Source organism: Hyposmocoma kahamanoa, unplaced genomic scaffold (assembly GCF_003589595.1).
Source record: "Hyposmocoma kahamanoa isolate Upper Pololo Valley unplaced genomic scaffold, ASM358959v1 190, whole genome shotgun sequence".
NCBI lineage: Eukaryota > Metazoa > Arthropoda > Insecta > Lepidoptera > Cosmopterigidae > Hyposmocoma > Hyposmocoma kahamanoa.
In genome coordinates, this window is record NW_020653718.1 from 3,962,002 (window position 1) to 3,980,091 (window position 18,090).

The following is an 18,090-nucleotide window of genomic DNA, read 5'->3' on the forward strand; positions in this document are numbered from 1 at the left end:
TGGTACAATCAGAACTTTACCTATATCACACGTGCTTATAGTATTGAGGTCGCAAATCTATATACTTTTGAATGCATTGTAACTATCATAAAATACGGACAACGGCACATCAGACTACACATTTTTGTTCGAACATCGCCTCCAGTGCAACAGAACAAGATACGTCAATGTGTAGCTCGATGTTCTGGTGTGTGTACCTTAGCAAGCTACAAATGAAATGACCTAAATTAATATAAAAAATATAATTTATTTTAAAACAAAATATTACAAATTACTATTTGTTACGTTTTTACATAGCGCTCACACAAAGCGCGCTGGACTATCACGCACAAAAACCTTTCATATTACAATATTACACTAACAACTATACTAGCGTTACATTAAGGTACTGATTAATATGTACACTTGCGGCCGGCCGCCACTGTCCATCGAACTAGATACTATACAACACTCGACAATCGACCATTTCTTGTACATCGGTTATGGCCTTCTCGGACTGAAATTGCGGTCGATAATGGATTACCCAGCTCAATTCACTACACTAAAATTGGATGCCGTGCCCTCTAAGGAAGGAGTCGATCTGTCCCGTGGCTGCCGACTCGCCTCGGGGAGCGACGAAGTAGTACTGTGGGGACGGTCTCTGCTCCTGCTGCGATAAAGCTAGCCTCTGGGCTTGGGCGCGCGCTGCAGCTCTATCTCTCTGCAACTGGCTTTGCTGAATCTGCTGTTGCTGTGCGAATAACTGCGCTGAGTTCTGGAACTGATTCTCTGCCTGTTGTCTCTGGTAGACTTCCTGGGGATTCACGTGCTGAATCTGGTGTCTGAACAACGGAACGTTAGGTGCTTGAGAAGCAGGAGGTGAGGGAATCTGGGGCGAGGGGATGAAAGGCCTTTGATATTGAGGTCGTGGCTGAGCAACGTACGGTTGGAGCCTCTGGTTCAAGTTCAATTCTCCTTTAGTCTGAGGTAGGGTCTGGAAGAGTTGAGTATTGTATGAACCACTTGCAGGGTCGTACACAAGTTCGGTTGCGTAGAGAGGGTTTCCGCTAGGCGCTGGTGACGCAAGTGTCGTCTTCGTTGGAGTTATCGAATTGGCTGTCGTTGAGGATTCGCGAAGTTGGTTCTCACGGTGGAACTTATCGAATTCAGCTGCAAAGTCGATTTGTGAAGGTCTGGGAGTGGTGACAATAGGGGTGGGAGATGGGGAGAATGAAGTCTCAGGAGTGTATTGAATCTGTGGCTTGGCCGTCACTTGAAGAAGCTGTGGTCTAAAAGTGGTAGCTGGTGGAAGTGCTCGGGCTGTTGTGGAGGGGAGAGGGCGTGGTGTGATAGCGATGTGCTGTGCCTGGATCGTGGGGCGCCTGATGGTCGGGCGTTGAACGACTCTCTGTCTGATATGCTGGAGAGGTTCCGCTTCCGCTTCGTCTTCATCAGCATCTCTAAAATCGTTTTGGAAGTAGGTGGTTGCTGGACGAGGTGTAGTAGGCCTGTGAGCGGGTCTGGTAGGATAGTTGGGAACTCCGTCGTCTCTTTCTCCGGAATCTTGTGATTGTGGTTCGGGTTCGTCTTCATCAGGTTTGTTAGGATCACAGGGGTTTCCGGAGACATAGGTGAACTCTCTCTTATTGCCATCAGGATCGATGTAGCCGTACTTGCCGCGGACGACACAATCTGTACCTCGGGTTTCTTCCTTAAAAGAGCCATCGGCCGCCTCATAACCGAATGTGAAACTGCCGTCGTCGTTCACCTGGAATTTGAAAGAATACTTTAGGAACATACTCTAAACATATAACCTAAAATAAATGATACAAAACAGCGAAGTCTGGTTCAATGAGCCCAAACAAGACAATTCTACTGTAAGTAGAAGAGGAGTTGGACAGTCTGCAGACTGTCTTGATTGCAGCATCACATCAAGGTTATAATAATATTGTATTCTCATTGAATTTTTACAGTATGTGACTCAAATCCTTGAATCGTTGAGCAAATGTTCATCAAAAATATTTAAAAACCATCTCGATCTATCCATTTAGGAGCTGCAATGTCTCTGATAGACACTCAGGTACAGAGAAAGGTTAAAAATAAGGTCCACCTCAAGTTATTGATAAAATGTAGTAATGTGTTTCTTAAACGGTAATTATTAGCGAGCTTAAATACTTTTTATGCAAAGAAAACACACTTGTGAACCAAATAGAGATAAAAATAAGAAATAAAAGAGAAGAATATTACTAAAAATCTTTTCTTTTTGACCTCGGTCAACAGTCGTTAAGCACAGTCACCCTTCAGTAGCCTTCAAATAGATAATCCAGGACTGTGTCCAGTTCACAGACGAAACTTTATTTTTTAGTAATAATAAACGAGTACGGTGTAGAAAGGGATGTTAATATTTTACGGAACCGTGCATCCATGATTGTTTTATATCTAGAATGATGATTTGGGATAGTAAGTTTTATATGCAAAATGGAGCTGAAAATTCTGGAGCAGGGTACCGTTAGCTTGCTTCTTAGTCTACTCTAACGCTGAAAATCAGTGCTGGGTAAATTTTGCACGGAACCACGACCTATTTGACTTACTGCAGCACACACAAGCTGTTGATCAGTAGATTAGTATTGTTTTTTTAAAATAAATTTTTTGCTGTTTGTTTTTATTTTATTTTCTTTAATTTTTGATTTCTATGTTTCCCTTTTAATCCATTTACTGTATTCTACTGTTGTGTGTGTGATGCAAAACAATAAACGTTTTATATATCTTACCTATATATTTACTCAATGAGAGGAAAAACAAAGACGGGAAACAGAACCGATGCAAGAAGATTCGCTTCTTTGGTTCGTGTCTATCAGCTCACCTTGTTGTAATTTCTAATAGTCTGCACTGGCGGCTGCTTATTTTCCTCTCTCACATGTGCCTGCCTCAAGCGCGGCGCGGGCGCAGCTGTCGGCCGGGCCAGTGCCCGTCTCTCGTATTCATCCTGCCTGTCCTGCGCGCGGTACAATGCGTTGTATGCGTCAGCAGAGACTAACACCACCTGAAAATAAAAATAAAAATGTAAGTAATGAAAACCCTGTTAAATGCAGTACAGACTTTCATCATCATCATCATATCAGCCGGAAGACGTCCACTGCCGAACATAGGCCTGCCTCAAAGATTATCAAACTAGCCGATCGAACGCAACGTGCATCCATCTGTTACCCGCCGCCCTTACCGGGTCATCAGTCGATCTAGTTGGGGGCCGTCCCACTGAACGCCTTCCAGTTCGTGGTTTCTGTTCGAGAATCTTTCTGCCCTAACGGCCGTCAGTTCTACGAGCTATGTACCCTGCCCACTGCCACTTCAACTTGTTAATCCTTTGGGCTATGTCGGTGACTTTCGTTCTTCTATCGATCTCCTCACTTCTGATTCGATCACGTAGTGAAATACCGAGCATTGCTCGCTCCATGGCTCCTTGAGTGACTTTGGGCTTTTTTATGAGGCCCTCAGTAAGTGATCACGTCTCAGAGCCGTAGGTCATCGCTGGCAACACGCACTCCTCGAAGACTTTTGTCTTCAAGGACTGCGGTATTGCGGACGAGAAGACGTCCCGGAACTTCCCGAAATCTGCCCAACCGAGTCGGATTCGACAATTGAATACTTCCTCGAAGTACACACTTTACAGTAATAATAACAATTTATTTCCAGTCATAATGGTATTGATCTTATAATTGGTCCACACAAAGGCTGAAATGACAACGTGTTTGACCATTGTGAGAGAGCGGAACATGTACTAGGATACCCTTCAAATTTAAATGGGACCAATACTGAGAAATCGTCTTTCCTACAAAAAAAGAATCATCAAAATCGGTTCACAAATTTCCGTGTCCAGAACTATAATTAATTTTTTTTAGTTCAATAGCGTTTACCACAGACAGTAGAATTTTGGTTCAGAACTAAAAAGAGCGTATTTGTGATATGGTTTATGAAGTTAAAATTGAGATTCAGTACAGGAATAGAAAAAATGTTTACAAGTACAGAACAAACATCAACTTACTTGTTCTCCGGCTCCCTGATCCTGCGTCTGTGGCTCGTACTCATACGCGTCTTCAACAGGCTGCAGCCGCTGACGTGGTCGTGCGCCCACGCACAGGCTTACTGCTACCAGCAGGCATAGGAACTGAAATATTAGAAAGGCGGAGCTTTAAATAAAAATTAGATCAACACAAATACAATATCATAGAACAGCTCATACGGAAAAATAAAATGGAAGACAGGAGGCTGTCCAGGATAATGGCAGCATTTCTATTTATTTATTTATTAAACAAAACATTCATCCACATCATTAATGAAAAGATTGAACAAGTAAGGCCCTAAATGAGATCCCTGTGGAATGCCAGATGTTCGGTCTAGAACTTAGTCCATTCAATACAACTCTTAAGTCACGTTGCGACAGATATGACCGAAACCAACCCAGAAGAGGATCCGAAACCCCGTAAATTTGCAATTTATGTATTAAGGTGCTGTGGTTTACTGTGTCAAACGCCTAACAAACGCCTAAAAGTCGGTGTAAACCGCATCAACGTGTGTGCACGAAGATTTGTGGCGGCTGATCTTCCCTTGACGAACTCATGTTGATTGACCGATAATAATTGTTTTAAGTGCCACCACATTATAGGACAGATCAGAGCCTCTAATACTTTGGGGAACACTGACAGGATGGCAATCGGTCTATAGTTGGTAATATTTGTTTTATCACCAGCTTTGTAAACAGGAACTATTTTAGTCTTCTTCCAAACAGTTGGGAAAACACCATCGTGATCTATTATACAACAACATCAAGGGCAGGGCTAGTCTATCGGCAGTCCTAGACAGAAAAAGGGGCGGTATGCCATCTGGACCGGCTCCCTTATTTATATCCAAACGGTTTAAAGTTTTTTTGATTTGGCTTTCAGTTACGGTAACCTTGCATAATATGTTATTATTTATACAATTGGGAGTTTCAGTATAACTAGCATGAATAGCATCTGTGGAGTCGACGTACATCTTGGAAAAATGCGGCGCAAAGCAATCACATATTTCTTCAACGTTATCCGAACTATCCACTCCATTTGTCATAAAATTAGGATAATTACTGATTGTACCCTTTTTATGCTTTAGGTAACTCCAAAATCATTTTGAATTATGTGTTATTCTATCTTCCAAACTCGCAGTACAAGAGCTGTAACAGGCTACAGTCATGTAATAACATCGTTTTTTAAACAAAGTAAATTCAATTGCATCTAACGGATTGTTACTATTTTTTCAATTTTATTCTCAATCTATTTTTTCATTAAATCGTCTGATACGTTGTTTTGAAAACCAAAAGGGATATTTTTTATTTTTGATAGTATGACGTGGAACTTGTTTTTGTATAAGCTCGCGAATAATAGTGTAAAACCAATCGACCGCGCCATCAATTGTTGTGCACTTGTTTAATTCTTCATGCCAGGCTACTCTATTCAATGCGTCAGCAATAGAATCATAATAACTGCCTCCGTGGCCGAACCGTTACCATGCCGGACAGCCACGCAGAGGTCCCAGGTTCGATTCCCGGGCCGAGAGAAATAGTTGTATGGCCTACAATTATTTCTCTCGTGAGTTTGGGTGTAATTTGTGGTTGTCTATATGTGTGTCCATGGCACCCGCGACACAGAGTTTCCCTAGTGCGGGGCTATGTTGAGTGTGCGCGTTATTTATTAAAAAAAAAAGACCTTTAAAATAATTCAGTCTCGAGTGGGTATGCAATTTTTGTGCTACAGTTTCGTTAGGTAAAGTAAGCTGTGCCTGTATTGGTGGATGGTGGGGATCAATTTTGGATAATACGTGCAAAGACTCTTGCAAGGTGAGAGATTCTATGTTAGATATGACTAGATCAAGAGTTCTATTGTTTTGGTTAAGCAAATAGTTAAACTGCCTAAGGTTATTTAAAGCTAAATAGTCCCACAGCGAATGCTCCAAGCGAGAACCCACAGAACGATGCGAGTCAATCAAGGTTCCATCGTCATTCAACCATTTGATCGTGCTCAGATTAAAATCGCCCATGATTATACACTTTGGATCCTGCTCCAATATTTTGTTGGCGTTATCCATAAAGTGATCTAAAACGTTAAGCTTTATAGGCGGTGGTAAGTATACTACACACAAACAAATCTCCCGAGGAACTACGCCAATAGGAAACAATAACTTGACCCAAAGATCATCACAAGAGCTTTCATAGTCAAAAAGCCTATAGTACTTTTTTTTTGAAACTGCGAATAAAACACCGCCACCACCTTACTGTTAAATATGTTATTCGTTCTATCTCGCCTAAAGATTGTATATCGCTCATCCATGATCTCCGAGTCATATATGCCACACACAAGCCAAGTTTCCGCGAACACAATTACATCATAATTACAACAAGCAATCTTACAGTAAACATCTGTCAATTTGGATCTGATACCTCTTACATTTTGGTAATATATGTTAATATTAGACATTTTTTGAACAATGAGTCCCAAAAAGTAAAACAAGAAAGAAAAAGAAAACAAAATTAAATTAGAAAATCATTCGACCACAGCTACACAATCTTTTCCAGCGTTTCTGTATCCTTAACATATATATAGTCAGAACCATCAGTTTTCCTCATATATAACCTTCCATTTCTGACCTATACATACTGATAGCCCAGTTCCTTAGCTTTTATTCTTGGTGCAGCATGTAAACTCTTGTTCTCAGATGAGAGATGTTCCACGGCATATAATTCTCCTTTTAGCCCCCAATCCCTAAAAGGCTGCTGTTCAACCTTTCCTCCGGCTTTCTATTTTTATTGACCTTTATAGACGCGGCTAGAAAACTGTCGCGTACTCTTGGACTGCAAAACTGCATAATAATGGACTTAGGGCGGAGACTTGTAGAGTTGTGTTTGGCAATCCGAGTTACATGGTGAATATTGTTTTCCGCAATTGTGCATAAGATCCCTCTCGCAACGTTCATCACAGTGGATACAACGTTTTCCCCCTTGTGTTCAGGCAAGCACTGAATTTCAACGTTAGACGAGCGGGCCTGTTGCTCCAATTCTTATATTTATTTCCTTCAAAGAGGCCGTCATTGCTCGTCCTCGTAATTCCATGCTAAACTGCTAGATCTGAGTTTGCCAGTAACATTCTTGCAAAAAATTAAGGTTCAAACCAGGGTTGTTGCATATGTAAAATACCTGTATCGGCAACAACCCTGATTCAAATATGCTTTAAGATATCTTCCAGAGATGACAAAAATCGTACTTCAAATTTTTTTTTCACACCTTCACCACACAGGGAAACCCTATATCGCGGGTGCCATGGACACACACATAGACAACCACAAATTGCACCCAAACTCACGAGATATATAAATGTACGCTATACAAATAGTTCTCCCGGCCCGGGACTCGAACTCCGGACCTTTACGTGGCAGACCAGCATGGTAACCGTTCAGCCACGGAGGCAGTTATTAATAAAAACTTATTGGCCATACAAATAAATATGTAGGTAACACTCGTGAGAAATTTAATGTCATCATCAAACCATTACATTCATACTGCTGGCCACGGATCTTCTCTAGAGAGAGTCTAGATCATAGTACACCAGGTTGAGGAAATCACATTTCTGCAATGGGTTATGGACCTTCTTGGACGTGCAACTTTCATCACAATACTTTTCTAGACCTCAAGGGGCATCGCTACTAAACATTGAGAGACGTTAGAGAAGTAATCGCACTGGGTTACCACGGCTCGTTTTCACTATTAGGCTTTATAAAAATTGTCAGCAAAACTTGAAATATTCCGTGTAATAATGGAGCTAGGATCTTGCAGTTATTAAGACGTAAACAAATATTATTGCGCTCAATAATTACTAAACAAAGTCGTAAAAAAGGTAAATTACTATTTTCCAATGTTACTGACCTGTATTCTTTGCTTGCGAGTGTAGTTACTGTTACGTGTACCTTTTAAAGTACCTTCGATCAATTTTTATGTCCAAAACGAAAACTAATTTTCCTTGAACTTCTCGAAAGTAATTACATATAATTAAGCTGCGCGTGACGTGGTTCTTGAACTTTTCACAACTTAACATTGAAACAATACATACGGTTAGAAGATCAGCCTTGTGGTTGACAATTTGACATGTTATTACCTACATAATTTGCAAAATCACCTTTATCTAATGTTATATCGAAGATACAAAAATCAAGAGTTCTACAAAGGGGAATACTGATGCCTAGTAATTTTTAATTCAGACGTCTAAGGGAAACTACTGATGCCAAATAATTTTTAAAACAGGCGTCCTTCAAAGGAAACTGCTGATGCTAAATGCTTTTGAATCAGGCGTCTTACAAGGGAAACTATTTGTGCCAAATATTTTTAAATCTGGCGTCCTACAAGGCAAACTACTCATGCCAAAGAATTTTTAAATCTGGCGTCCTACAAAGGACAGTACTGATGCCGAACACTTTTTCCGTATAATGCGTTTACGTTAAAACCTACGTATAACTTCGGTTTTACAGGGAACAGTACAAGATCGGTAGTATAGTTAAATAAGGCACCACATCCTTAAACTACAATGAAGCTTAAAACCAGTTACAAATCCCTAATTATTAAATGCCAAAGACAAGCATATAATTAGACTCTAGCGGCGAACAAATGTCAAACATAGTTCATTCCATCGTCGTGTTGAACTGTACATTTGTATGTATATATACAAGGTCGGGAGGTCACGGGGCGTCGTAGGGCGTTCACCTCACACATTATGTAATATTTTTTTTGTACTTATTCTATAAACAAAGTGAGAAAAGTTTTTAGGTTCACGCTACAGTTTGTACATTACAAATGAATCTAATTACAAGTCCCATGATTCCACCGTGGCCATGGAACCTGTCATCACTCTCTGTCTGTTCCACTGCTGGGCATGGATCTCCTCTCAGACGAAGCTTTATAGGTTAATGCAGGTTTCATCACAATATTTTCCTTCACCGAAAGGCTCGTGATAAATTTCAAATTAATAAAAATTCCGAAAATGTATGAGATGCGAACCCGGATTCAAACCCACTGGCTCTGAATGCGAGGCAATAGGTGAAACCACGCTACTACGTCTTTTTATGGGACCTGTAATGGGCTCCTAACATTGATTTATTTTTAAAAAATCCAAAAATAGTAGTTTATATTGTGTCTGTTTCATAATGAAAGGTATCAAAACACGTCTGTGGGTTTATGAAACGAGCCGACAGACGAGTTTCATAAAAACATCTCACGAGTGTTTTAATGCCTAATTATCTACAATGCCATACACTGCTTTATCTACACACATATTATAAGCTCTCTATGATATGTTCAGGAAGCGCATGTTACGACTGGCGAAGTGGCGGCAAATAAAAACTTTTAATTGTAATTTTTATTGTAAAAACTAGAGTCGGAATTAACTATCATATCGTTCAATATCAAGTAACGTGTGAGATTTGTCAAAATTGTTTTCTATTGACATTTCATTCATTATGTAACGTCACATAAATTACTATCTATTTACAAACTGGGAAAATTTCTCACTTCTTTTTTAAATTAATAAAACGTTAAGTATATGCAAACAAAATGGACATAAAGTACTTTTACATTATGTTTTAATGCTTAGTCATAATCGTTTACTGTATTTGTTTCGATTAAAAACCAATAGTTTATTTGTAACGATGCATTAAAAACGGTGACATAGTAAAACTATAATACAATCGCTGTAACGAAGTAGTAACTATCAAGTGTTAAGCGCTCTATTTTAATTCAAAAAAGAAAATCGAGAGTGATATTTAAACAATGTTCACACACTATCTATTATATTAAACAATATTGTTATAAGTTATATACAATTACGAATGACTTAACTCCAATAATGAGCTCTCACTTTCGTGAAATCACTCGTGCTAATCTCGGATTGCCCTCGATCTGGTACCATACTGTGATAAAGAGAGAAACTTTGCATTGATTTATTTATTGCATTTTCTCATATAATAAATATTAAGCTTATGTCTTTTAACGGCAAAGTAAGTGCATTTTTTTTATTTGAATAATGATTTTCACTTATTATGTAAAAGATTTTAACAGCAGTAAGCTCCTTGTGAAAGAGCTCGTCCAGGGAAGTACTGCCACCTTACCTATTTCTACCGCCAAGCAGTAATGGTCACATTACAGTGTTTCGGTTGTGAGTGTAAGGGTGCTGGTGAGAATACAGGCACATGTGACTTGTCAACTTATGTGTCAGGGTGTCGGGCGCAGTGGTAGTGTACCTCAGATTCTTTCTTCTCAGATCGTTATGGAAAGGCGTGTCGCTCACCACCAGTTGCACGACTTGTTTGTGCCGTCACTTAGTATTATAAAAAAAGAGTATAACAGAGACTCTGAGAAGAGGTAATGAGGAACACAACTATCGTGAGGAAGATCTGTAATCATGATGAATGCAAGTGTGTTGAAATATCGTGCTAGAATACAAAAAAAGTTTCGCGGCGAAACATTTTGAATTATACTGATATTACACATCCAGGCACGCACATTGCTTCCTTCCAGAAAAGGCTGGCAGAACTTTCTTTACAATCATCTTTTTGTTTACCCAGGGTTATTTGTGTTTTCGGCATCTAAAACTAGTGTTACCTTATTTACATGTTAAATGCACTTACTGATAACAATTTGTTTAATATTATTGAATGATATGTAAACGAGGGAAACCTGTCATTAGCCTTAATATATTTCTATATACTATGTAAAATACCTTGTGTATCGTCGTTGGTTTTCTTAATAAATAAATAAAAATAACACTAGTAACCTCCCAGGACTATATTAATAACATAATAAACAACAATTGCACCATTGCTTTTCACAAAACATAATAAAGAAGGATGGCGAAATCTGCCCCAATAACGACGAAGAGCTGTTCATAAACTTTGCTAGTATAATTGGGCGTTTTAGTTTATGCCTAGTTATCAATAAATTTTTGTATATTTTTAGACGTCAGGAATAAAAAAAAATGTAAAACATTGTATTATTGAAAAGACGCAAGAACACAGCGCAATTGACTCAGTTCGACCGTAGATTAGGTTGACGTTCTTGTACGTACGTTTATTTTAAGCATCATTGAATATTTATTACCTTATCTTTAATGTTTTATGTGTGTACTATAAAATAACCAATACTTTAGTATTGGTTATTAACCAATAAAAAAGACAACCAATACTTTAGTATTGGTTATTTTATAGTACACACATAAAACATTAAAGCTATGAAATACCTAATTAAATAATCAATTAAACAGTAATAACATAAAGCAAACAATAAAACACAATGTGACAAAAATATCTAGACAATATTTTAATGAGATACAATGAAAGTTGCAAAGGAACCATATGCACATTGATATTGAGAACAGTGTGACCATTTGTGGCAGATTTCTGCCATTTGGGCAGATTTAATTTTTATTAATTTTCATTGTCGCAGAACTTAATAAGTTATATTAAATGTGGAAGAGTTTAGCAGATTTGGGAATATTCCGGAAGTTCTTTATTATTTTCGGAAACAAACTGAAAACTTGTTGTTTTCTGCTACTACGAACAAACATCTGAAGCGAAATACAAGACAATGTTATAAACATAACCTATATCAACTTTATAACCCCAGCGTGTACAGGCTATACTCAATTAACTTTTTTGATGCTTTGATAATAATCACAAGTATTGATAGGTCTCCTTAATGCATGTCGTCAAAAACACTGGGTCCGCGATGTCGCCATACTTCTTTATAAAAATAAACTTCTTTTTATTGTACTATCTGACACTTTGTAGATATATGTTTAGTGGTAAGTTGTCTAGCACTGCCTCCCGCATGCTGTCATCCATAAAAATAATTCATATCTTAGGTAGTGTATTATGAAATATGTATAGTTCGTAATAATTTAAATATTGTTTTAGCATTACATAATTTTTGTTTTGCTGGGCACGTAAGCCCGTTATTTTTGTATGTGACCCTAAATACAGGCTGCAGGAAGTAATTTCTTTTAGAAATAATCAGAACCTTTTGTTAATGTTTGCCTTTACTAAATTTTATTTGTGTGTTTTTTCCACCGCAACAAACTATAAAAATTTAATAAATAAATAAAAAATAAAAATTAATTTTTGCTACCGCACCGAGTAATTACGTTTAAAGTGATCTATAGATATTTTAATTTTTGTACGAAAGTGATGGATTGAAATATATGATCTATATGAAAAATGTTAGAAATACAGTCCTACGATCCCCTTCATACATATCTCTCCTTAACACTACATATTTAAAGGCCAGTTATAACAATGTTCATATGAACCACTAGCCACATATTTCCGAACGTTTAAATTGAAAAAAACAATTACTTTTATCATCTTTTGCTTTTGATTAAACTTTCTGTATGTGTGGCCAATGGTTCGTGTAAAATCATGAACGTTGTCATCATAATTTATCCTTTTTTTAGGTTTCTCTTAATATATTCATGTGTATATCGTTGGCTAAATTTTAAAACCTTGTAAAACTCATTTTGTGCATATTATTGTTATTTATAACAAATAAATAAATAACGTGCACACTCATAGCCACGGGCTAGAGAAACCCTGTGTCGCAGGTGTCATGGACACACACAATCACAAACTACACCCTAACTCACAAGACAAATAAATTTAGGCCATACAAATATTTCCCCCGGTCCGGCAATCAAACCACTGCGTAGCTAACCAGCTTGGTAACCGTTCGGCCACTGAGGCAGTACTTATATATAAGTATCGGTATTTTTTAATTTATTCACCTTTTAGTGTTTCTATTGTTTTTACTTAGTGCAATAAATAATAAATGTATTATCGTTAGTTGCAGGTTAGTTTTATTATAATTAAGACAAAAACAACTATAGCTTTTCAGCAAATTTTGACGCAATATCTGCGCTTGTTACTCCTTAACAAACAGTCCTTAGTAAACAGATTATCGTAATGTAACCAGATCGGCACGCAATGTCCATCTAATTAGAATTAGCACGCCGCATTCCAATCGCGGGCAGCGACTGTTGCATAATCGCTGCGCACGCGCGCTTTCGTCACGAGAGACTTAAAACTTAAACCACTCCTTTTCAAATCTTTAAGACTTAATTAGGGGGCCAAATTATTACAAAATATATCATAAAGTACCTTAAAAGAATTCCACCGTGTCCCAAACAACAAAATAAAAACACAATAAAGATCAAGATTAAACATTATAAACCGGATATATCTCATATTTCCTCAACTTTAGAGATATCGACTCCCGCGCATAAAGGCTGTCAACAAGTACCGTACGGTCATTGTATGATAATCCGTTTAAATAATTCGTTTTAAAAGTCCGGTTACACGATCGAGTTTCACCGCGAATAAATTTATATTTATGAGCCAATTTTTCACAATATCGTAAATATTTGTATTAAAAAGTTTGTGTGGTCGTTTGCTATCTTGAAACAGCAATAAAGTGTAAACTTTGTAAGTGTGACTGTCTCTTTAATAGTGACTTATTAATAGAGTAATGAGACGTATGAGAGAAATCCGACATATAATGAATTTTAGTAGCACTAGGACTCCTTGTGAAAGAGTTCGTCTAGGGTAGTACTGCCACCTTACCTAATTAAGCCGCCAAGTTGTCAGCATTACTGTGTTCCGCTTTTGAATGGTAAGGGTGCTGGTGATTTTACAGGTACGTCGTCGTACGTCGGTCTTGTCAACCTATCTTTACGATTTAAAGCTCTGAGTGGCACTGCAACTGTTACGGACAGGCGTGTCGCTTACGACCAGACACACGACTTGTTCGTCCCGTCACTTGATATCACAGAAAAAAAATTACATGCTCATTTCTACAGATCTAATATGGAAAAAATCGAAACATAAACTTTCCTCTTGTTTAAAACCTTCCCTTAATCCCTTATATCAATAAAAAAATAAAAATTAACTGAAATACATCAAGGTTAGGAGGTATGAAAACGTTTTCGCTTATTATATAGCGAACGGAGGCTTTACAATCCTCCTGATTGTAAAATTTAGGTAGACAAAGGTTTGAATGATGAATGCCCTAAGTTTTATTCTTAGAAACTTAATCGTTGATACTAGATATCACTAAGCAAACGAACTTTTTACTGAATTCTTCAACAAAGATGATAAATAAATTGAAATGGCTCAAATAACACTCTGTGAACACATGACGGCAGTTATCCGTGCATCCATCATGGGTTACTGTTTTTCTTTCACATTGCATATACTGCATACAACAAACATGACTTGCGCAACCGGTGAAGCTCGATTGTATAGACAGGTCTTTAGATTTTACAATCTCTCATTGCTTACCTACCTCTTCAGAACAAGACCGGACTTGGTACTATAAACATGTTAAGGACTTGTAAATTATAGAGAGTAAATCATATTTGAAATATTATTATAAACGACAAAACATAGAGCAACCCCTACACATTCTTACTCATTCTTCTCATAAGAAGCATTACGAATGAGTAGCAGAATTTAATGAATATAAAATTACTTACCCATGAAACAAAAGATCATTTAACCGACTTCAAAACAAGGAGGACGTTTTCAATTCGAATGCATTTTTTATTTCTTTTTTTTTTGTATAGTATGTTACGCGATAACTCATTTGTAAACCGATTTTGGGGATTCTTTTTTTGTTGGAAAGAGGGTAACTCAGTATTGGTCTCATTTAAATGTGAAGAGAATATTTCCACCTCCAAGGGTAGCAAATTTTGCTCACTTTCCGGTAACCGGTTTCAATAAAACTTGGCAAATATATATAATTCCACGTACTTTCGAGGTCAGTTTTTTTTTATATAAAAAAGTTACAATTGGAGGTGTTATTTATAAACCAGATAAGTACTATTTTCAAAAAAGGGCTTAGTCTATAAAACTCAATCTATCGACGCGTTTAGAGACGCGTTTAGTGTGCAAATCTGTATAAGATAGGTCTAATGATACGTCTGTAGTGATTCCAAGACTGGATCGACTAAGACTTTGTAACGATGGGGCACTAAAGGTATGATCCCATACAAAAAATACACATTTTATTTTTTTCCTACTAAACTATTACATTTATGGCAAAATGTGATATAGCAATTTTTAATTAGAACAATGGGATCTCTCGATTGGAATTTTTTTAGAGAGGTATCGTGGAAAAAAAGTAAGGCAGTCTCCATTTTTGTCTATGTTCCTAGAAGTTTAGGTAAAAAAACTCTACCTATTCCGATCCCTGCTCATTATATATCATTATATATGAACTATATTATAGTGAAAGTGGTGACGTCACATACAAGAAAAACTGTTTACTTAATTAGTATGCGGTTAACGTTCGTGCAAGGACGTCGGTCTGTTTGACACGGATTCCAAGTACACTTGCGTTACTTACAATGTCGAAATTGTTTCGTTTTATCTTAGTCCACGCATAACATATGAGTAATGTGGACTATTTTGAGTCGTACTGCGATAACTGTACTTTAGTATCGAAAATAGCCCTCCAAATAAGCAAATTTTATTTCGTACCTTTGGTATTTTTTTAGTTTTATAATAAAATAACAAGTGACGGGACGAACAAGTCGTGCGCCTGGTGACAAGCTACACGCCTGTTCATAACAGTTGCAGTGACACTTAGAGCTTTTAATCGCAATATTTTCAGGGGCACTGCGACTGTGGTCGTCACCCTGAGGCATAAGTTAACTAGTCCCATGTCCACTAAATCTTTGGAAAACGTGTAAAGTTTTCAATTGACAACTTTGGTGGCCCAATGGTTTACACTGTTGTCACTGGATGGGGAAGTCGCGGGTTGGATTTCCGGTGGGACCAATTTGGGAAATTAACTTTTCTAAAATGGTTCTGGATATTCTGGGTTGCTCTGGTAGTCATAGTACAAGGAATTTCCTTGTTCGGAAAAAAATGCTTGGCTGAGTATGTCATAAATTACTAAACAATGCGTTCAGGGTGATATTCCAACTTCGACCTCACTGTAGCGCGTCAACCATGTTTCAACCACATTCTCCTGACAATTATGAGCAAAAACTCATCTGGTGCAAAGAAAAAATGCTTGGCGGAGTATGTCATAAATTACTATACAATGCGTTCAGGGTGCTGTTCCAACTTCGACCTCACTGTAGCGCGTCAACCATGTTTTACAATATTTATTATAAACATCTTGGATTGATACTACCTGCAAGAGCTAAACGGGTCACTACCACGGATTTTTAGCATACATTTACGCAGAAGCTGTATAATTTTAGTATAAAGTACCTTTAGTATAAAATTTTTGTTTGACTATAGTATTAAACTTCGTTGTAAATCTTGAAATGAATATCTGAAATAATTATTATATTATAAATAATGTATTGGTGATGACGGTGAACCTTCTTCCGTTTATTCAATAAGTAAAGGTTACGAAATAGTAAACTTCAATTCATGCGAAATGTTTGTCACTTGCATCGTAATACTCATTGCTCAACTGGGCGAAAGCGACTTGTGTTTTTAATATTAACTAGAGCCAGTATGAAAGGCTGTTTGAGGAGGTGTTATTGCCAATGTTGTACGGGAGTGTTACCACTGATGCAATTAGAGATGGAAAAAACTGCTTATAAATTTGAAACGTTACAATGTTGTACTTTTAACTGCCTCCGTGGCCGAACGATTACTATGCTGGACTGCAACGCAGAGGTCTCGAGTTCGATTCCGGGGCCGGGAGAAATATTTATATTTATCTCGTGAGTTTGGGTGTAATTTGTGGTTGTCTATGTTTGTGTCCATGGCACACACGACACAGGGTTTCCCTAATGTGTGCGTTAGCGTTTGAACAACGTTGACCTTATAAGCCATCCCGCGTACATTCCCAACCTGGCACCTTGTGACTTTTATTTATTTCCAAAAATTAAGAACCAGTTACGAGGTGAACGATTTTCATCACCTGAAGAGGCTGTCGAAGAGTATCAAAAATATGTTTCAGAGATTGTCACGGAGGAGTGGCATAAACGTTTTCAAAATTGGTTCATTTGTGTGAAAAAGTGCATTTTGAGAAACAATAAAGTCATTTCTGACCATTTATTGTATTATTTTCTTATTCATTCCGGAAACGTATAGTGCGCCCCACGTAGCAGTACTTTGAAATGATAATGTCAGTTATTATAAGCGCGGCAAAATCAAAGAAATGGCTATTTGTACATTTTCCTGTTTATTACTTTACGTTCACGGTGCATTAGTTCAGGCTGTAACACCTAATAAATATATTTACTATAAATAAAATAAAGAAATATAGCTCAGGGCTCGAAATACCTCTTGTTTAGGTAAAAAAGATTAACATTTACTTAATAGTTAAGTATTCGTATGTATATTTTATACAATTAATTTGTCTGTGTAATTAATTGAGTAAGTGACATTTTTTTTTATTGCCGACTCAGGAACTAATCAGTTATTCAAAGGTTAGTTGGAAGAGTATAGTGTCTACATACATTAACAGATGTCGTTTACCATCAGGCGCACATGTCCGTCCCATCACTTGATTATAAAAAAATATGGATGCCAAAAATCCATGTCAGTGACCCGTTTAGCTCATTCATCTGTGACATTTGAAATATCGTTTACAACGAGCAACACCTCGAGTAGCTTACTCATTCTTCTCAGTAGAAATTATCATGCGAATAAGTAGTAGAGTTGGTATGCACGAAAGGAGCCTCCCCACACGATAGCTGCGTAACTTCCCTTCCAGTACGTCTAGCGTACTCTGGGTTACAATCGGCGACTACCCTACGACGTTTGGCAAATCATTACACTATGATTATAAGCATTATAGGGTATACTATCGATATGACAGAAAAAAGAAAAAAAATACAAAAAACATTCTTTACAAAAAAGTTTTTACACTCAAGCCCCGTACTAGGGAAACCTTGTATTGCGGGTGCCATGAACACACACAAACACAATCACAAATTACACCCAAACTCGAGAGAGAAATAAATTTAAACCATTCTAATATTAATTAAATTTTTATTGAATTGATATTCAATTCTTTTTTGTGAA

The 18,090-nt window shown here is 37.5% G+C and overlaps 1 protein-coding gene across 1 annotated transcript in view; it reads right to left on the reverse strand.

The window, feature by feature from the left end:
• Positions 1-283: 283 nt before the first annotated feature.
• The window catches only part of LOC113226367 (RNA polymerase II degradation factor 1-like), a 93,161-nt gene continuing 75,354 nt past the window's right edge, over positions 284-18,090 (reverse strand). Inside the window, exons 2-4 of the mRNA XM_026458972.1 lie at positions 4,022-4,144; positions 2,843-3,022; positions 284-1,747 (exon numbers count right to left, since the gene is read on the reverse strand). Of these exons, the coding sequence (XP_026314757.1) occupies positions 542-1,747; positions 2,843-3,022; positions 4,022-4,144 (1,509 nt within the window). The 3' untranslated portion in view covers positions 284-541. The remainder of the gene's footprint in view (positions 1,748-2,842; positions 3,023-4,021; positions 4,145-18,090) is intronic.